The sequence below is a fragment of the Anas platyrhynchos genome, chromosome 4, assembly GCF_047663525.1.
Source record: "Anas platyrhynchos isolate ZD024472 breed Pekin duck chromosome 4, IASCAAS_PekinDuck_T2T, whole genome shotgun sequence".
Taxonomy (NCBI): Eukaryota; Metazoa; Chordata; class Aves; order Anseriformes; family Anatidae; genus Anas; species Anas platyrhynchos.
In genome coordinates this window covers 12,700,345-12,721,638 of record NC_092590.1, presented here as the reverse complement: position 1 = coordinate 12,721,638, position 21,294 = coordinate 12,700,345, and the positions used below count along the sequence as shown (strand labels likewise).

The 21,294-nt window shown below is 39.0% G+C and overlaps 1 protein-coding gene across 12 annotated transcripts in view; it reads left to right on the top strand.

The window, feature by feature from the left end:
* Positions 1-1,334: 1,334 nt before the first annotated feature.
* Positions 1,335-21,294, top strand: part of LOC101798268 (melanopsin) — a 35,149-nt gene continuing 15,189 nt past the window's right edge. For 3 of the 12 annotated variants that reach the window (XR_011808870.1, XM_072037030.1, XM_013104103.4), the window contains exons 1-9: positions 4,527-5,026; positions 5,816-6,013; positions 8,188-8,345; positions 14,309-14,383; positions 15,037-15,179; positions 16,502-16,635; positions 18,035-18,238; positions 18,664-18,835; positions 20,276-20,431. Coding sequence is in view for 11 of the 12 variants with exons in the window: in XM_072037030.1 (XP_071893131.1) it covers positions 15,046-15,179; positions 16,502-16,635; positions 18,035-18,238; positions 18,664-18,835; positions 20,276-20,431 (800 nt within the window). In the remaining variant the exon portion in view is untranslated. Of the gene's footprint in view, positions 1,457-1,847; positions 1,966-2,342; positions 2,416-4,526; positions 5,027-5,815; positions 6,034-8,187; positions 8,346-14,308; positions 14,384-15,036; positions 15,180-16,501; positions 16,636-18,034; positions 18,239-18,663; positions 18,836-20,275; positions 20,432-21,294 lie in introns of those variants that run through there. The other 9 variants (XM_021275620.4, XM_072037024.1, XM_072037025.1 and 6 more) reach the window with 9 other exon arrangements.

Sequence of the window (21,294 nt, the reverse complement as noted above, 5' to 3'; positions counted from 1 at the left end):
ACCTCATATCTTTGGGATATTGAATGCCAAAGTGAACTTTATTTTAAAATCTAGGCATCCAATTTAGGCAATGCTTCTGTATTCTCTAGCATTTCTGGATTGTTTATATATACACATTGGCCATACTTGTAAGTTTTGTGTCTGTAGCTGAATATTCATCATCTTTAAAAGAATCAGTCAAAGAGCTAATGATACTGGTTGTTATTAAACTACCTCTTAAGCATCCTGCTCTACCACTTCCTTTTCTTTCCTCATACCTGACAAATCTAATAGGTATATCAGAGTCCATAGGCATCCAGGCTAATTTACAGACACACCTCACTATGGCAAAAAAATAAGTGTTTAAAAGTTGCAGTTTGTGTTCTGGGCACAAAGATGTGCTAAAGCTCATCTGATTAAATTTGGTTTACAACTTATGCAGCAAGAAGGAAACAAAATATTTTGATTTTTTTTTTGGAATCACTTAAAGTTGAATAAAAAAGGCAAATCAGGAAAAAAGTATATGAAAATATAATTAAAGGGTGTATTACGAAACAGATTTATAAGAAGGAGAGAACTTAATGGTACAAATCAACTCTGGGATTTTTTTTTGAGTGATTAAGTATGCAATTGTGTGGTAGGCTCTAATGGTTCTTCTAAGTGTTGGGTGCTAATATATAGGTATGCCAGTTTATATTGAAATAGACAAAACAGAGTATAGACTAGCAAAGCAACTGAAGGATATATTATATATACAGTATATATAATATACTGTATATTCATGAGTGTGTAAGCACACATTATATGCTTACGCTCACAGTTGTTTTCTCTGAGTGCTGGAATCCTTCTAAGTTTCTGATAGTTGCTTAGAGTCCCTGAATCTTTTAGAGACTGTATTGTTTTCTTGTTGCACATGGAAGTTCTTCACTCAATACACTGTTTACTTTCTACCTCCTGTTAGGAAACTGGGCTGTTGAGCATCAGGATTACCAGAAGCATCTGAGATGAGAAATTTAAGCTTTGTATAAAGCCATGCTGGCTGAAACAATCCTCATATTTATGGAAATACTTATCATTATCGGTAGTAAAATCCTGAATTGAAATTCAAAAAAGCTATATAAAGCTGGAAAGCTATATAAAGCTGGCTCCATCCTCATATCTATTTAGGGGAAGTTCCATTTGTTTCTTTTGAGCCCTTTTCCTCCAGACAAAGATCACAGTCTCAGAAATCCCCTTCATTCACTTGTTTTAAAAGGTGACCATTCAAACCATATATATTGAAAATAGTTGATACATTGTTGAAAAAAACATATAGTGATTGAAACCTATTTGTGATGCCTTTCTGTCCAAAACAACATGTAAGAAAAAGGGGCTCTTGAAGAGAATGTCTGCCACCTCATCCTTTGACTTTTCATCACTTTGCAGAGCCCCTGAAGATCTCAGCTTTACGAATGTAACACCAGTGAGGTACTGTGAGGTAAGAAATTCCTAGAGCACGCTCAGTGCTGTCCCCTTTATTTTTTGTGGTTACTCAAGCATCCCCAGGTCAGGCAACGTGTTGGTACTTGAATGCTGAGCTGTATGCCTGAAGATGAAATTTCAGTGACTGCAGGGCAGCAGCTACACTTGACACCCAGTCCGTGTTGCTCAACAGCCCAGAAAAAAGCCAGCTGTGGGCTTAGCGTGTGGCTGTCCATGCGTGCAGTGTCACAGAGCTACCCTTGCCCTGCTGCGTGGCTCTGTGGGTTGCAGGGATGGAGCCTGGAGTAGGCGAGGAGGGAGTGTGAGCTGATTTTGGGGATGAAGGGGGGAGCGGGGGGGCCAGCTGCTGCTTCTAGCCACCTAAAGGGGGGGGAGGTCACAGGGAAGGCAGAGCCAGGCTCCTGGCAGCGAAAGCATAAGAGGCTACGGGCATCAGCAGCTGTGAGGGAAATCTCAGACGCCGCCCTCTGCTGCTGGCTGCCCACCCAGGACCGTGGGGAGCAGGTACGGGGAGGGAGGATGCTGAGCCCCGGGGGTGAGCATCGGGCTGGGCTGAGACAGAAGCTGCTGGCTGGAATGTCCTGGAGATGCAAAAAAATAAAAAGAGGAAAAAAAAAAGAAAAAAAAAATGTTTGCCTTTTTTTTTCTCCTTTTTTTTTTAAGACTTTTTTTTTTTTTTTTTTTTTTTTTTTTTTTTTTTTTTTTGCACTCGTAAGGGTTGCAGAGGGGCCGGTCAGGCTGAATAATGGGATGGGTGGTTTGCTGGGGGTCAGTGCTCCAGTTCGATATGCTGGCGGAGCTGTCAGGCAGGGAACAGAGGAGGGCTGGTCGCCCAGTGGCTTTTTAAATGCCGGGGTTGTGGATGCTCCGCAGGACGAGCTGCAAGCTTGGCGGTCCTGTGCGGAGCAGCCACGCGGAGGAGGGAAGGGAGATGCTTTCGTCTGAACCCAAAATGTATGTGCCGGGAGGAAGGCTTCAGAAAGTGGGAGCTGGGCAGGGAGAAGGGAAGGGAGCCTCTCTTCTGCTTTGTTTTCTAAGGAGTTCTTTGAGTGAATTGTTTGTCCTTTAAAAGAAGAAAAATATCTCATTGAAGTTGTTTTGATTTAATGAATTCTGATTGTGTTTTTGTGCAGCTGAGCCAGATCTCCCCAAAGGAAAATTAATTTCTTTGTATTGTTGTGTCTAGATTTTTAGCGTGGATTTGTAGTTTTGGTTGATGGAAAAAACACTGGCTGAGCAGGGGAGGATGTAGCAGGTGACTGGGATGTGTTGCATCATCAAGATCTAGTTGATTAAACCTTATTGTGACCTGGTCACTAATGCTCAGAAAACTATAATGAAAAGAGAAATACTGAATGAAATACTAAAGCAGATTTCAGAGTTGTTATCCTTTTGTGAAACTGATTAATGTAAAGTGACCTAAACGGCCTGCTGTAGGAAGGTTTGTCAGTTGTTTGTGTTTAGCAAGGATTATTTGAAAACATTCATAAAGAAAAGAGGATTTGCTTGTGCATTGAAAATTAGTTATGATGCAGAAAACTGTGATGCATCAGCAACCCACATATGAGGAATTTATGTGCCACTGTCCTTATGCCCCTCTGTCTTGTATATCCCTGACCTTATAGCTTTACAATAAAACGTGTTGACATTAGAGATGAAAGATTTCCTACTAAATCTTTGTTAATTTGCCTGTGCTTAACTTCATGCCCTGGCATTCAAAGAAGTCTACCAAGAATATTTGCTTCATTTTCTATCAACAGTTGTCACACAGACAAGTTTTAGAAGTCGGAAAGGAAGAGTTTGGCAATGAGATGGGAGAAACTCCAGCTTTGGAAGCTGTGGATGTCATCTCATTGCAACAGGTCATTGTCCTGGGATAAATCAGAAATAAAGAAGTTGGGGACAGCTTCTGTAGAGCCTCTGAAGTGTAGGTGACATCTAGACAGATAAATAAGGGGCAAGGAAACAGGAGTATGAGCATGTAACTTAAAATTCCATATCAAATCATTTAAATGCACTGAATACACTCTGGTGCTGCTGAAGCTATTCTTTTCTATTTGATTTTTTCTTTTTTTTAATAACATCTGTACTATGATGGCTGAGAGGGTTGTGTTTTCAGTTAAACTATCTCTAAAGTTTGCTAAGAAGCCCAAGTTTGTTTCCTGTCATTATATGCTCTGCATCTTGAACTAGTTCATGTTCTTTGTTATTTTCTCTTGCCATTATCTTAGCCATGCAAAAACATGTGTATGAACAAATATTCCTCAGTAGGGGCACGAAGTGGTTTGATGTTGTTTTCCAGCCTTGCTTTTAGGAATTTCAGAGGTTGCAAATTATCCCCCACAAGGTATCCCAGTGTGCTGGGGTGCCAGCCCACAGGGAAAGGGTGCCCGCTGAAAGATGGTTTGCCTGACCAGTTCTGGGCCAAGCAGAATATCAAGCAGAATTCATTGCAAATGCCAGACTGGGCTAAGTATACAAATATGTCTTTGCATAATATTGTAGGCGATCTAATGAGGCTGACAACATTCCTGAACCACAAGAGCATAACAAAGCAACACTACTAATGAGGTGATTCAGCCTTTGGTATCAATGTAACCAAGAGTTTCTCAAAGTTACACAAACATAACAAGAAAACATGGAGTTGCAATACAGGCCAAGCTCTTTCATCCCTGAAAAAGAAAAAAACTTAGTACTGTGTTAGAGTGAAGAAGTCACTTGCAGTGCAGCTGAGGGATGGCTGGCAGGCTGACTTGCACAAAATGGTTGTGCACTAAAAAATTATTGCAAAATGTTGATGTACCCTAATAGAAAGCTCCATAAACAGGTAGATGGACCTTTCTGATGTTTACCATGTAAATATAAGAGAAGCTGTGAGAAGCAAATGAATTTAGTGGACGATGAAGACCAGAAGACATGAGTGCTGGGTGAGGAGATATGCCTGATTCATGTGAAAAGTTGCAGACTGCCATTACCACAGCTGTGCTGCCAGAGAAATTTCTGGGCAGATGAAATAAAGACCATGTTAATTGGATGGTGATGCACACAACTTAAACAGCTGAAGCTGATAGAGCAATGGGGGAAGAAGTACCAGTGAGCACGCTTTCTTTGTGCCCTAATAAGCTAGCAATGCCTGAAAAAGAATTTAATCTCATGCAAGAGAGAAATTTATTTGTTTTTGAATTATAAAGAGGGCAAAGAATTTCTACTGAGTCTTCTGCATTCAATGACCCTTGTGATTGGCAAATTGCACTTACCTGATAAGTTCTGCTATGCTTTCTTTACTGAATCTTCTGCTAATATTCAAATAATGGAGCTGGCTAAACCTTCACCATTATAGAGGAATTATTACTAGAGAAGAAAGTGAATATGGTTTAGGAACATAGAATGTTGGCTTTACCATCCTTTCGCTGGCATAAAAGGACCCTTGATTTATTGCATTCCAGTAAGATCATTGCACAGAAGACTGAGAATTAGCAGATGAAGGTTAGAGGTGAAGGCAAGAGCACCAGAGAGCCCCTGCATTAATGCTGTTGCTTGGGAAAACTCTAGTAACGCTGAGCAGGTAAGTACCAGCCAGTTATTCCTAAAGTAGCTGATGAGGAAAGGCAGGTTGTCCCAAATGCTAGAGGACTGCCAGTTGTGTATTTGTAGTCCTTCCTCAACAGAGAGAGCATGAGGCTGCAGTGTGATTGTGTCCTGGGTAATGCTTTGAGACCTATGGGTAGTCCATTTGAAATGGAATAATATAATATTCAATGATAAAGGCTGGGAAATTGCTTTTCAGTGCTGCTATTAGCTCAGTGTTTGTTGTGATCAGGTGGTTATCACAACATTTAATCACAGCAAAACTAACAGAAATAAAATACTTTTCTGAAATAAACAGAAATAAATTGTTTTTCTGCAGTTGGGTGGGCTGAGAAGGGTGCAGCATGGGCTTGAATGTGACATGAGGGATGAGCAATACGTTGCTAGACTTCTTAGTTTGTTTTGGGAAATTTTCTTGTGCATTTTACTTCACCAGCTTGATTATATGCTTATTAAAAAGGAAAGGTTCAGAAGGAACAGTTTCTGTCTGAGATAAGAGGCAAGAGGCATGTCCCACACCACCCCAAATTAAAAAAAGAAGTGGGGGCTTCCATGGCTTTCCAACTTGATGTAGTAAAAATGATTAGTTGAACCTAACTGGCTTATGATCTTTTTCTTTTGTAAGATGACACTTTCCTTTAAAATCAGAGAAGGAAGCTGGCTTTGTGCTGAGCTTCTCTCTTCTGGTAGCTGTAAGATGATCTGGTAGATGTAAGATGATGCATCCCAACATAGATGTGCTAATTATTTCGTTGTTTTTTTTTAGGGCCTTGAAGCAGTCCGTGGAAGTCATTCAGAGGAAAAGATAGTTCTTGTAATTGTAATTAAAATGAGAGATCACATTAAAACAACCACATTGTTGTCCCAATGTTTCTCCAGATCAAGCTAAAGGAGCTTACTTTCATGTGAGATGTTGTTTCCTCCAAGATGAGCACTGTCAGGAGATAATTAAGGATATTTTGAGGTACAGAAGTCACTTTTAATGTACGTACCTATTCGTGCCAAACATGCCAAAGCACACTTCATTATTTAAGTATTTTTTATAAAATACTGTAGATAATAAAGGACCAGGAGTCCTTTGGTGTTGCTATAATTGCTCTTTAATTATGTTCATATTGCAGTTTCTTATCAGTTTGTCACTGCTGTTTAAATCTTCCTCTGAAATACATCTTCAGTACTGTAACAGCTTGCTAATCTTATATAGATTTGTCAATCAAACTTGGTCTTTCTAAGTAAGTTTGTTCCCTTAGCAATGCTAAAGAGGCAGGTTCTACTAAGGGAGGATCTAGACATTATATTATTTACAGATTTACCTGCCAGGTGACTAGAAGAGCAATGATTGTGGTTGAGGGTTTGTTTTACTATGTTTTTGGGAGCTAGGGGAGGTTGTGCTACTGTCAGATTGTAGAATCTGCATTCATTTGGCAGTGAATGTCTCTCTTTGTGGAGATAGAAGTTCTGATTGCATGGGTTGCTTTGAATATATCTCACCTATTTATTTACTTCTCTTCCCAGTCATCTTTGTTATCTGTGGTGGTTTACTATTGTAGACATAGTATTTAGAGTATCTAGTGGAAATTTTTTAGACTAGGAAATGAATTATAAAATATTACAAAACCAGATTTTCAGTGATACTGAGGTATCTGACAGCGCAAATAAACACCATGTATTTTCAACAGCACAAGAGAAGAGTAGCCACCAGTGCAATCAATAGGTGTGAAGTGCCTAAAAACCTGTCTTTTCATGCAGGACATAGAGCCACAGTAGGAGAAACCGCTACAAATGAAGCAGAGCACTGCAGTCTTCCTATCCAGGAGTATGGTCCCTGTACAGATTTCATAACTATTAAAGCTAGTCTACAGCACCTAGGGAAAAAAACTTTATAGGCTTATTTGTTTGTTTGTTTGTTTTTTGTTGTTGTCTGTCCTCAGCTCCTGTGAAAATATACGAAGGTAGATAGAAAGGCTTTCAGTTTACTGAGATGGAATACCTGTCCTTAAGTAATAGAAATTATATTCAATTTTTCTTACGCCTTAATGACATATTTTTTAGTTGTATGTTTTGCAACCTCACAGTTGCATTCGTGGCATGCTGGAATATTTTAGGTTGGAAGTGTCATAGTCAAGTCCTACCTCTAGCTACAAGGAGGGATAGCTTTAATGTTTTGAAATTGTCTTGTGGATGAAGATTGTGCAGCCTCTGTTTCAGTGCTTCACCAATCTCACTGAAAATTCTGCCAGCTGCAACCTGTCAAGCAAATGGAAGCAAGCAGATATTGGATGGGAATAATTCTCAGCTTATAATGATTAGGTATTCCTTTGATCCAAACAGGAAACAAATGCTGCAGAGTTCATAAGAATATCACAAGTGTGCTTGAATTTAGCAGATCGGTGTGCACGTGCTGTATCTCCAATGTTCTTTCCCTGAGCATCTGCTGCCAGATGCTGTCAGTTGTAAGATACGGGAGCTGTTAGACCTCTGGTTAGACCCATTTTAGCAGTTTTCATATACCCAAACTTTGATGAAGAAGTGATGCAAATGGCATCAGAATGCTGGGGGTTTACTTTAAACTGCCCAGCCATCCTACTTGCCATGACCAAAAAAATTTGTTGGAAATTTACCTAGTTGGTGAAGGATGTCTGCGGTTTCAGAACTTCAGTAAACAATATTTCCTGCATCAGAACAATCAGGAAATGTAGAGAGCAGATTCTTTGGTAAAATTGCAGCTCTTTACACTCAGCTGGTAAAAAGTGCAAGTAAAGAATAACTGAAATGTAGCTAGAAGAGATGTTCTGACTGCTATCATTAAGCTTCCTTCATCATTCACCATGCACACTACATCATCAGTTATGGAATAAAAAATACAGAGCATATCTGCTAATCCAGCAGCAGAGCAAACAGGCATATTGAGGTAAAATATTGGTAATATGTATTTTTAAAAGTAGCATCAGAAAGAATATATGGACTTTTACTGAGTCATCAACTTCTTGCCTTAATACTTTTATTAGGAGCCATTTTCAGTTTGAAATTACTCTTTGAAACACTGATATCAGTTCTTGATTTACTTATTTATTTGATTTATTTATTTCAGGAACTTAAAAATAAGCGTGTTTCCATGTCATCTCCTTTAAATTGCAGGATCCACTTCACAGAGCAGCTCTCACACAGATGCCCTGGCAGCAGCTGAGCAGGCCTCCCAGAGAAGCTGATCAGTGCAATGAAAAGACTACTGGTATCTAGAGGAAATATATAAAACCAGAGGTGGCTGGTGAAGGATTCACTGTGGGTTTTCAACAGTAAGGAAGAGTGTTTTTTTTTTTTTGGTTTTTTTTTTTGTTCTGTGGGTTTTGTTTTGTTTAATTGTTTGTTTTTAATAAAATGCAGAAGTATGCATTCAAGCTCTTCGAAACCTCAGAGCAGGATGTTATATCCACTGTCAGAGATTATAATTTCAAAATGCAGTGCTAACTTGTGTAGATTGACAAAGACAGTTCTTTGCATGCTCATGTTAAAATGAGTAGCATGTGAGCATCCCCCAGCATTTATATGCTACTGCTGTTGTGTATAAATGATTTCTCCCTGAAGACTGCAAACATTCTTATATTAGAGAACAACTCTGATATCTTACTTTAGCAACACTGGCTTTTTTTCAGCACACTTTAACTCTCAAAAAAAAAATCCTGAATTTTCCACCTACTGCCTTGCTCTTACCCTATGCTAGCAGTCATTCATTCCCTCATGGACCAAACAAGCATGCATTGAACTGTGATAGTTCAGATAATTTTGATGCAGTACTAACATTGATTAGATTTGTTCAGTCTGCTGTCTCCCTGGGCTCTTGTTATTTGGGGTGTTTTTGAGCATAGCAACAAGAACATTTTGAAGGTGTCCAAGAGGACAATATGGTGAGAGTCCCAAGGTTCACATTAAGCAGCTGGCTGTGCCAGCGTGCAAGTCTGTAGGAGGTGGGAAGGGGAAGATGGACTTCACCCAGCTCAACTGAGTGTTCACAGCCTCTGGCGATAGGCTTTTACTTCCTTGATCTTCAGAAATGCTTAAGTCATGGTTGAGCTTGATTCTTTCAGGTTTTGCACTCTCAGGTTAGATTTGTATGTGTTTAAATAGAATGTAGATTTCTGTGGGGGAAAATTTTCTGAAGAACTGGTTAATAATAACTTTCTTGGTTATAAACCCACAGTTGTACTGGAACAGAATTATTCTCAGAAAATGTGCCTTTGGTATCTTTGAGCCTTCTAGGCTGTGGAGAAAAAAAAAAAATGTTGCCTTGAGGGTTGGCTATTGGTACTTGGTTTAAAGCAGTGAAAAAAAATGTGCTTGTTACTTGCCAGTGCAAACTTACAACCTCAGTTGGGATGAACACTGGCCTAGCTATGGACCAGATGTCTGATTTCTAGTGCTCAACTGCCTCTGCTAGCTGTCCTGTTGTACAAGGCACTGGCAGTTCCTATCCTTGTTTGTCACTTTTGGATGAGATGCATCACATTCACAGTTCAGCTTGTTAAACCAATTGTTGCCTTGATCAAATGTGCGCTATCAACGTGTTTGAGTGCTCCTGATGTTGGCATGTAAACCGATTGGAACAAATTGTGGAAGAAAAGTGTTGCCCAGCGACTGATAGGAACTTTTAGTTCCTATAAGTGGATAGTGGGACTTTTCCACTTGTGGATGTGTGTGGTTTGATTCGACTCTGCATGCCAAATTAATCCCTATTTACTCTGTGGTGTTGTAGTTGCAGTACAGTTAAACAGAACAAGAAAAGTTGTGGGTTATTTTTTAAATTATTTGTTAGTAATTAAAGCTATTTATATGATAGTGTTATTAATGTTATAATTATTATTATTTCCCATAATTATTTAATATTCATGAAGGATCTGTTCATCACTGGCTCTAGTAGAGTTACTACATAGCAACTATCTTCTATTTGCTCATTCAAGAGTTCATACATACAATATATTCATTAAGCCCCAGATTTTGTAATCATTTCAAACAAGGTGGTTCTTCATACTGAAATAGCTCCTTACATGGAAACGCAGTGAAATTACAAGGGACCTGGCAAGTATTACCTGGTAGCTGTTTTTGTTCAACAAACTGCCTCAAAACCAAGTGCAGACTGACATGGGGATGGCTCCTATCCTATTATGCCTAAATATTGTTTTGTATTTTCCTTTAAATTTTCAAGTTCTGCCTGCATAAACATGAGTTTGTTGTTGTTTTGTTTTGTACAGTAAAACTGTGTTCTGCTCTGTGAGTCTGTGCAGCAGATGAGCACAGAGAAGCTGCTACGCTGTTAATTCACTCTCTTGTTAGTGCACATTAATCCTCTATGTAAGCAATCCCTTACTTAAGCTCATTTTACTGTAAATCATCTCTACAAGATGAGCTTGTATCCATGACAGAAATCAGAGCGTAACTAAGGCTTTATGTACTCTTATCCATGTAATGCCAATCACATCAGTGTTTCTGAATTTGATCTATTATTTCCTACCCCTATCCATTGAATCAGACCTGCCCTTTCCTTCCCATTTTAACCAAATTTATTGCCTTCTGCATTACAATCTTTATTAATCTCCCCAGCTGGGAGGCAGAAACAGATGGCTGTAATTATTTGGACATTGTTTTATCACTAAAAAACAAATTACAAAAGCTCTCGTAGAAGAACTTTACTCATCTGTTAAGTTTTCCATATTTATTTAGGGAGAAATAGACTGAGTTTATTTTTATGTCTGGTGCCTGCTTCCTTTGCCAGCTACTTGAGGGACAGCTGTTAATTGTTTATCCTCTATTTGCTTGCAGATCTGTTAGTTTCCCTGCCAAGAAAGCCCTCTAAACAGCCACGTAGGTGACAGCTTTTTGATGTTGTAGTCACATCGCATATAAGGGTATGGCCACATTGTGATTTATGCGAGTTGTCAGGTCCAACATCTTGTACAGTCAAAATGCAAGTGATTGTAAGATTAATTTAGAAGGAGCCAAAAAAAGTGAGCACAGGATAGGCAAGTATGCCAGAAGCTGGCCCTGGTGCAATTACTGGCATTCTTCATGGACTGCTTGTTTACATTTCTGTTTTTGTGTGAAATAATCAGGTCATTATGGACAGTGTCTTTAAAATCTGCACTCAGGAAATGAATGTGTCTTCAGCAGGGGAATTATAGTGTAGTCTTAAGACCACAAAGGCAGAAGGGAAAGCCAACCTGGGGGAAAAATGGATAGGTGAAAACATCTCATGTGAGCCCTTGAAAATTCGCTTCACCCATTAAAGAGTGAATATATTTGCTGAACAAAATGTAATGTCTTACTTTATTATCTCTTAAATCAAGTTATTATGGAGAAGGAGCCTGACTGGCTTATACAGAACAGGCTCTTGATCCTTTTTTATGTGGCCATGATGATACAGAGCACCCACAAGCATAGTTCATTGGACTAGTTGTGCTGAATCCAGAGCAGCCACACAGCACCGCAGCAGTGTGAAAAGCTGAAGCTGGGGGAAGCATCTTGCAGCGCATCTTTTAAATGTATTTTTGCAAGTTTTCGAACTGCATGCTCAGAGGGTCTAAGGTCACTGTTAATAAAATGAAAATGAACAGCCTGAAGTAAAACCTCACAGAGTATTCAAGCAACAGCAAGAGATGGATACAAAATATGTGCTTTGCCAAGTCTAAAATGTGAGACCCTTCCACTAATACAAACCATTATTTTCTTTTTTGCTCATTCATACCAGCTGACACTGACCATATGTCATGTTGGTGCTAAAAGGAAATAATATAAACCAAACCTGGTAAGACCACAACATTGACAGTGCTGAACATGACCTGCTGTGCTTAGCTGCTGTTTTGGTTACTAAGTCATGTGGAAAATTTTGTAATGGCTACATTGGTTTTCTGAGGGTTGGGAAGAGTCACAGCAGTTTGGAATGTTCTTTAATAGTTTAATTTTATTCTTACTATTCAGGAGAAAGTAAAAGTACTGGAAAAATATATAGGGCTGTAACAGCTTTTGAGAATACCAGCAAAAATAGCATCTCATTACAGTGTGTGACCAGGGCTTCATTTTTTTAAAATGTTTCTAGTCCATATTCTAATATAGCAAATATTTACATTAGCAAATATTTAGCTTGTTAATTGAAATTACCATAAAGAACAGCTTCTCAGAGATAGGGTTGTAGGAAAAGAGAAAAGGCTTCTATGAATATCATAAGGCCTTGATGATACTAGTTGTTTTTTTCCCATTGAGTTATTCTGTGCAGAGAAAGGGTCTGTATTAGAAAAGCAGCATTTACTCAACAGAGTAGAGAAAAATTCTCAACCTTAAGCAAAAAGATTTAAATATTCTTATCTTTTTCTTATGTTGAATTCTGCCAAAATTGGTGAAATATGTGACAAAAATGAGGTATAAATTATCTGATTAGCTTTGGAGCCATTTGTATCATTTTTGCCTGTTTTATTTAAGGAATTTCCAGTAGTTTAATGGAACTACTTATTATAAAAAGTTGAGGCTTTCTGTTGGAGAAATATATATATGTATACATACGCATCAGTACATTTATCTTCTTAGATCCATATTACAGTATTATAAGTGGTTTTGCCTTTATCAGCTTGTCACAATTTGTACAGCTGGATTCCGGCCACATACTGTTGTTATCAAGGAAGCACTGACAGAGTGAATAAGTAGTCATCTTCCCATTCAGATCTTAATGTTGCTCTCACTGTTGTTAACATAGCAGCAAAAACAGCTGCGATATTTTATGGCCTTCCCTGAAAGCAAGATACCTTCTCCAAAGCTTGTATTCATCTAAACAGCCCTCACTTCAGAGGCTTGCTGAGATCACAGGCTTTGTGAAATCCCCAGTATTTAGTGCCTTTCAGTCTGTAAGCATCGATAGTTTATGTTTTGTTCAGTACTGCCAGCAAACTGTCATCTGAGTTTACAAATTGTGACATTTTTCAGCTTTTGACACAGCTCACCACTAGTAGCTGAATAAATGGGGCTAAAGCATTCAAGTTGGCTTCTCCTCAGGAGAGAGAGATAAGGAGAGCCACCTTTGGGTGTGAACTATATTGCAGCTGGTTTCTCAGAAGAGCTTCTGCAACAGCGAGTTTCCATATGAAGAAGTAAAGCATAATGTGTATGGCAGGCAGGGTTTTGATATAATGCATGTATTCTGTTAAGAAGATTAGATCTGAGGGAAGAGGAGAGGAGTTCATCATGGATCTTTGCATGCTTTGCCCTGAAGTGGCCCAGACAGCACTTTTCTGAAAGCATGAAGCTACTTGTGCTTGGTGCCACCAAACAGCCAGGATTATGTTTCCCCACTGGGCCAGCTTCCTGTGTACTCTTTGCTCTTACACTACTCGCTCTCGCCCCCAGCCCCTACTCCCACACTTTAAACAGCATTTTTAAAATAAATGCTATACAGGGTGACATTTTTTCATACTGCTTAACCACTGGGAATGTCAACGACGCCCCTCATTGTGATTAGCAACAGCAGATGCTTCCTTTGATTACTTTCTGCTCCAACAAGGGTGATGTTTCTGGTGCAGTGCCACTTTGGAGGAATTCATTTTTTTTATTGGTAGAGTCTGCCAGACCACTGAGAAAGCCTGAAATCATCCTTCTGCTTTGAAGTAGTAGTTTTTGTAGCATTTAAGAAACTGCTTCAGCACCAGGGACTTTGTTCTCACCATTTCTGCTCCAGACCCATTGTTTTCTGAATGCACAGGACATGCTATGCATCTCATTCCCTATTGCTGAAAGCATTGTACACAATTAGCACAATAATGCCCATGGCTAGAAAACTGCTGCTGAGCAAGGAAGGAGCTGATGTGCATGCGCCTCATAGGTAAGTGAGGAATAATAAAAGGCAGGAAGGAGAAAAAGCAGTGTAGGAGATCATGGGAACTAGAAGGTAGAAACCACAGAGATTTCTCACCATTTCCAAATGGTCCCTTCAATATCTCCAGCTGGGCAATGTTTGTTGTCTTGAACCTGTTCATCTTGAAGCTTGTTTACCTGACTTGGTAAATAAAAATTGCCACTAGGCTGGCAATTTGGACTCCACTCATTGATAACACTAATGAGAGCTGAGTGGATTAGCTGTAGGCTGTCCTGCTGCTGTGTTCAGTCAGTGGTAAGTCTGAATTTGTTTCAGAAAATACACAGACGGTTGTTTTTCTTCATGCGCTGTTGATAAAGAGCAGTGAAAGAGGTGTCAAGGCTATTTGATGTATTTGCACTTACACAGGCACTGCTATTGCTGCTGTGTTTTTCCTCCGCTGTCCTGCCTTTCCCATGACGGTTTCCCAGTTTTTACGTCACGGTAAGTCAGCGCATAGGCAGTTTGGGGATATTTGGGGGATTTTAATGTTTGTAATTGTGAAGGCTGAGGGAGGGATTTCAGAAAACCACAGTGTGGTTGAGTTTGGAAGTGACCTCTGGAGGTCATCTGGTCCAACCCATCTGTTCAAACAGGGCCACCTAGAACAGATTGCTCAGGATCACTTCCAAGGTGGGAGAACCTGTGACCTCTCAGGGCACCTTAGCAGTCTTCCAATAAACATTAAATGTATGATGGGCTATTCCTTCTTGAACTGATTCCTGTGTTGTGTCAGCTAGTTCTGCACCCCAAAGTGTAGCAGTTACCTTTAGCGCTTTTTATGTTAGCCTGTCTTTCCTTTTTTCACATCAGCACCAAAACAATTCCCTTAAGATTATTCCAGTCTGTTTTGCCTGTTGTTGCTGTTGTAGGTTTGTGTGCGTGTTTTGTTTTGTTCTGTGGTGGTAAACAAAGCAAAGAAGGCTACTTGAAGGATACTTGACTTACAGGGGATGTGATAACATCACAGATGTGTCTATTTGATTTGAAAGCAAGTGCTCTGCCTCCCTTTACCAGTTCGATGTGCTGAGCAAGTGTCCCCTGGAATACGTGTTTTGAATGTGCTCAGTTCTCCTTTTCTTCTGTCTCCCATCCAGGATTTGAGCATGGCCACCCAGCCACACACTGTGACCAAGGTGGAGATCCCTGACCACGTTCTTTACACTGTAGGAACATGTGTTCTTGTTATTGGCTCGATTGGCATCATAGGGAACCTCCTGGTTCTCTATGCATTTTACAGGTATTTCCTTCACAGTTAATCTGACTTGCCTTGTAGCTTGTTTGTGCCTGTGGGCAGATGTTCTGCATTGATTTCCTCTTGGATTAAATATCCAAGCAAAGGTTGATGTCATCAATGACATACACCCCACATGCATCCATGCTCATCACTGATATACTCCCACGTAAATTACTCATGTTTTAAGGTTTGTAAGAAAATAAAGAAACAAATGTACAGAACCTTGTTGTAGTAATACTTCTAACGAAAAACGTAGAGAAAAGTTTAATACTTTTACTACTTGAAACAGCGATCCCTACCTTGCATGTTGCTTTACTCCCCCTGCAGAGTTTGCAGGTTATTTAACGAAAGATGATGCTCTTCCAACCAGCCTAGACTGTCCTGCAGCTAGAGTACACAAAAAGCTCATGAAAAGAATAAATAGCTGCCTTCAACCCCACACAGTGTTGCTAGATTTCCAAATCCTTCTTGCTCACTGTTTGCTGTCATTATGCATTTTTATGCAGAGTGGGTCTACAATGACAGAAACACCAGCGGGGTTATGAATCAAGCTTTAGTTTACTATTCTTAAATGTTTAAGCTGAAAAACCATGTATGGTTGATTTGGATAACTGGGTCTTATATGAGGGAGAAAACTGAATTTCTTGCAGCTGTAGATCATTTCATGATTTTTGCAGCATAAGCTCTCAATTTTTCTTGAAATTTGTTTGTTTTAGCTGGCAAAATGAAAGCATTAAGCTGTCAAAGTAGAAAAATCTCCATAGGCAGATGAACACCTGCAAAGATGTGAGTTCTGCACCCTTCCCACCCAGTTGTTGCAGAGTTATGAAAGCCGTGACTTTATTAGTCATCTCAACACTTCTGCAACTATCTTAATTTCTCAGTATTCTTTTATTAATAAGAGGAAAGGAATTCCTGCTAGTTGCAAATATTGGTATTTCAGAAGCACATGAGAGGCCTCAATTGATAGGCTGAAGAAGACATTCAGAGAAAAGAAGATTCATTTCAAGCTATTGAGAATTGCTGCATGCAGTTTCCAAGAATAAAGCTATGTATGAAGTCCTCTTTGCTTCCTACACTCAACAGAATGTGCAAAGATGCCTCTTTTTGTGCCTCGCACTATGAAAAGTCCTGAGTTCAAACTCTAGGTATCATGGCTTTTACTTCTCCATGCAAGGAAAACAGTTTCACTTTGAGGGACTAGCAGTTCAACATTACACCTTCTTGGTATATTCATAGTAAATGAATATACAGAGTAAAGCTATGAACTTACTGATCGTTCATTTAGTCTATTTAAAGTCATGTGTTTCTCATCTGTTTTTAAGCAACAAGAAGCTGAGGACGCCCCAAAACTACTTTATAATGAATTTGGCTGTGAGCGACTTCCTGATGTCAGCTTCTCAGGCACCAATGTGCTTTGTCAACAGCTTGCACAGAGGGTGGATCCTTGGAGATATAGGTACTTCTCAACACTAATTCATCCCTCAGCAGCTCCACATTGCCTGCAACCTGTTTTAGCCCTAACAGTCTAGGCTTGTGCAATGGAAAGAACTGAACAAAACTCTGAAGTGACAACCTAGGTTCTTGACATGTGCCATCATGTGGAACAATCATATTTTGTGTCATCTTTATTTTGGAAAGAAAGTAGTCAACAACAACATGTAAATCAAGTGATTCTTTAGGTTGTAAGAGCAGATGTCATGGCTAAAGATGGGTAGAAAAACCTTATTAAGTCATAAATATTTTTTCTGTATTAGTTTAAGAACGGGTAACCTTTTAGAAATGTATGTTGGTATCTACTAACATTCTCCCTAGGAATCTAACAATTAATTAAAAGATTTAAATAACAATAGTCAGTTGAGGAGTGTCTGTGAATATAAACTCTGCAAGTTTAAAGATATTTTCAGTCTTGCTTATGCCATTAGGTAAAAGTAGACCACATCTTATTTACTTAGTATAAGTTATCACACTGCCACAAATTAAACCATTGATTTAGGTTGAGTGGGACTTGGTCCTTAATTGGCGATTACTTTAAAAGTCTGCTTTAAGATTGAATTTGGTATTGCAACTGTCTCCCATTCCTCATAGTCTATTGTCTGTAACCACATGGGGTGACACTAGATCTCAAGGGATCATTTAACACAGGTTTCTGAATCAGGTTTGGTAGAGTGTAACTCCACAACTTTTCATCTGCTAGTCCAATGCCTGAGTGCAAAGAGGGGGAAAAAATCTGTTTCAGTTTAAAAAAAAAAAAAAAAAAATATATATATATATATATATATATATATATATATATATATATATAAATAAAAATATATAAAATATATTTTATTAAGTGCTGTATTTAATAGGAGCTGGAGCTATGTTTTACAGCTAGTCTTTTAGCCATCAAATTTAAACTGCTCCTACATTTTGATACCATATAAACCAAAGTCATTTTCTGAGACATCCATTTGTCATTAGCAGACAGATATCTGCTGCAGCCTGTTAAGATCGATATATTGGGCAACAGTCCAGGAAAAAGTAACATTAATTAGATTGGATTTTCTTTGAGGCAGTTTTCCATTGACAAAAGGTTCCCAGCTACAGCCCATGGTGGAGAGTAGAACTTGTTAACATGTACATTTGTATTTTATTAACATCTGTGTTTTTCCTAATGAACACTAAATAATTATGCAGTTGTGAGGCTAAGAAAACTCTTTTAATGGGAGAGAATCTCTGAGCCAAGTTAAACACCTCCCCCCACATCCCCCCCCCCCAAAAAAAGTAAATAAATTTGTCATGTCAGACTGTGAGAGAAAACAAATATCTGTTTAAGAAAAGGAAAAAAAAAAAGTCATTGCCATTTTGTGCTTCAGGTTGTGACTTGTATGCTTTCTGTGGAGCGCTCTTTGGAATAACCTCGATGATGACCCTGTTAGCTATTTCTGTTGACCGCTACCTGGTGATCACCAAGCCCCTGCGATCCATCCAGTGGACCTCAAAGAAGCGCACCATGCAGGTCATCGCTGCCGTTTGGCTGTACTCACTGGGGTGGAGCGTGGCCCCACTCTTTGGGTGGAGTATGTCATTTGCTCTCTCTTCTAGTGTTTCCTGCACAGTCTGTTTTGCCTTGCTCAGGATATTAAAAAATAAGATTTCAGAAAAGGTCTTGAATGGATGCATAGATACTGCCTTGTGGTTTGCTGTCATAACATATTACCTCCATTTATTGCAGTGCCATGCCCTGGTTTTTTGTTTGTTTTTGTTTTGCCCTGGGCTATGTTCAAGATCAAGCTGCAGACCATGATTTAGGTATACCTGAGAGTTTGGCAGTCAGGACGGTTTCTCCATGTGTACACTTGCATGCTCAGATCACACATTATAATACAACTAACATAGCTTTATCTGTACAGCATGGCATTTATTTTGATCACTCAGTTGTTGGACTGGTGACTAAACAAACTTTGGGCATATGTGCAAATAACCTATTCCTTGTATTTCATAGGTTCCTATGTGCCTGAGGGCTTGATGATTTCCTGTACATGGGACTATGTAACCTACTCCCCTGCAAACAGAAGTTACACTATGATTTTATGCTGCTGCGTATTTTTTATTCCCCTAATAATAATATTCCATTGCTACTTATTTATGTTCCTGGCCATAAGAAGTACTGGCAGGTAAGCTCAAATATGTAAAACTCCTTCTTTCTTGTATTAGAAGCTTTTCTCAAATTAGGATGCAGTTAAATCTGAATCTAAAATTAATCTGAATTGATATTGGTGATAAAGTGGCAGATAATTAGCAGCTGCAGCTGAAGAAATATTTTTGCCAATGTGAAAAATGGAAAGGATATGCATTTTGGAGTAGAGGACAAAGTAGTCTCAGGTAGCTCTAGTCTTAGCCCAGAGTGTGGTAATTAGTAGTACTTCAGATAATTTGATAGTTTTTGATATTTTTGATGTTTTGTATTTCAGATTTGCAATAAAAGGAACATGGTTCCTGTGCACTCCAGTATGGTTGTCAGCCCCAAGGGTCATCCTAAATAGTATGTAGCAATGGGAGCATCACCTGCCTGTGAGCTGCTCTATAAGTGTAACAGTCCTCAGATTTTTGACAGCTTTATTTAAGATAGGCATCCCAGAAAACCCTGTGCACCACTAAAGCAGATACACAGCTACACACACAAAATTTGGCTACATTTGTTAGGACTTTTTTTTTTTTTCCCTCCAAAAGCCTTGGTTTATATTTGTGGGGTTGAAGTAAAAATTTAGGAGGGTGCTAGATCTGTAAAGGAATTTCATTTTGTCAGCTAATGAGAATATTACTTGTCTGTTGTCTGATCCAACACCATCTGAAGTTGTGAGCCCTTCCTGCTACTTGCTTCTGGTAATTACTGTCCTCAACTTGAAATAGGTCTTCCTTTAACAACACTGATATGTAAAAGTTATTTCTATGATAAATGATATAAAATTATTTTATCTCTCTCTCTCTCTCTCTATTTTTTCTTTTTTTTAATTAAAGCGTAGGGTGTTTTTCTGATTTGTGAAGAGGAATTGACGTGAGGCTTTTTGGCAAAAATACTTGTCAAAAATATTTTGACAAAAACGTTAGTGAGTAAACCTGTAGGGAAGTAAAAATGTCCCCCTAAGCATTTTGGGCTGTATTCCTCACAGTAGTGAGGCTATTTCAGCACATGTTACTCAGTAAACTGGACTTTCTCCCTTGAAAATGAAAAGTCACCAGATTTCATTTTTGCATCCAACTGTGCTTTTCCTTGCTTCACCTCTGAGAGCAACGAGGGGCAGGGAATATCAGTGTGTCAGGGTAAGGACATGTCAGCCCCATTCTATAGTCTCAATGGTTTCTCTATCTCAGTCCCACAGGCAGTCTGAGCCCAAACAAAATGCCAAGGACCACACTACATTAATTATGTTTTAGATTTTTAAGTATCAGAGGACCAAAGAAGAGTGAGAGCAGGAAAGATGAAATCTGCTTCACTTTTGCACACATGCAAAATGCATTAGAGAATTAGAGAATGCATTAGAGACATTGCACCTAGCTTCTTCATAGGATGGTGCTGATGTATCTGTTTTGTTTTGTTTTGTTTTTCCTTACAGAGATGTTCAAAAGCTAGGATCCTGCAGCCGGAAATCCTACCTCTCTCAGTCCATGAAGAATGAATGGAAATTGGCCAAAATTGCTTTTGTGGTCATCATTGTGTATGTCTTGTCCTGGTCTCCGTATGCTTGTGTCACTTTGATTGCCTGGGCAGGGTAAGTGGAAGCATCATTCAAAAAAGCACTTATTCCAAAATGTTTATATGATTCTTTTTTTTTTTTTTTTTTGGAAAGGCTTTAGGTAGTTATTAATTAGAGGTGATGATGTGCCCTTTACTGAATAATAGAATAATCTAGGTTGGAAAAGGTCTTAAAGATCATCAAGACCACCCATCAACTTGACCTACTAAGTTCCATCACTAAACTATGTCCCTTAGTGCAACCACTGTCATTGTACCACCATTATATCCTTGTGCATAAATTCAGCAAAGGGGTTACTTGTCTAGTTTTTGTGCACATTTTTAATTATAATGCTTTATCTGTTATTTTTGGTACGCATTATTTTCTCTCCTCCATGATACTTTTCTTGCATGAAGTCTGGTTTCACGGAGGAGTTACCTCTTTTCTCGCCTAATACTTCTTCTCTCAATAAACTTCCTCTGTTGCTTCCTCTGGCAAAGGGCAGAAAAGAGGCTATATGTCCAAACCTTCACTTGTGAGCTCCTGCCTTCCTTCACCCATTCTCCCCTCCAAGGGGATGTATTGTCTTGTCAGTGCATGCTCTATTACTCTAGTTGTAATTATCCTGCACTTGTGTTGATCACATGTGACAAAGAATCACTGTTGATGTTTGTAGGGTATCCAAAAACATATATTTTTAAAAAATAAAGAATTAGATTGTGACTATCTGGGAAAAAAGTTTGGCAATAAGAAATAAGCCAGAATAAAAATTAAAATCTTCTAGCAAAAGCATCCATACTGCACAGTAATGGGTGTCAGTGACCCAGCTGTAAATGCTACAGAAGGAAGAGAAAACTCAAAGTAGTGGGATGAATAGTCCCATTTTAGACTTTAAGCTT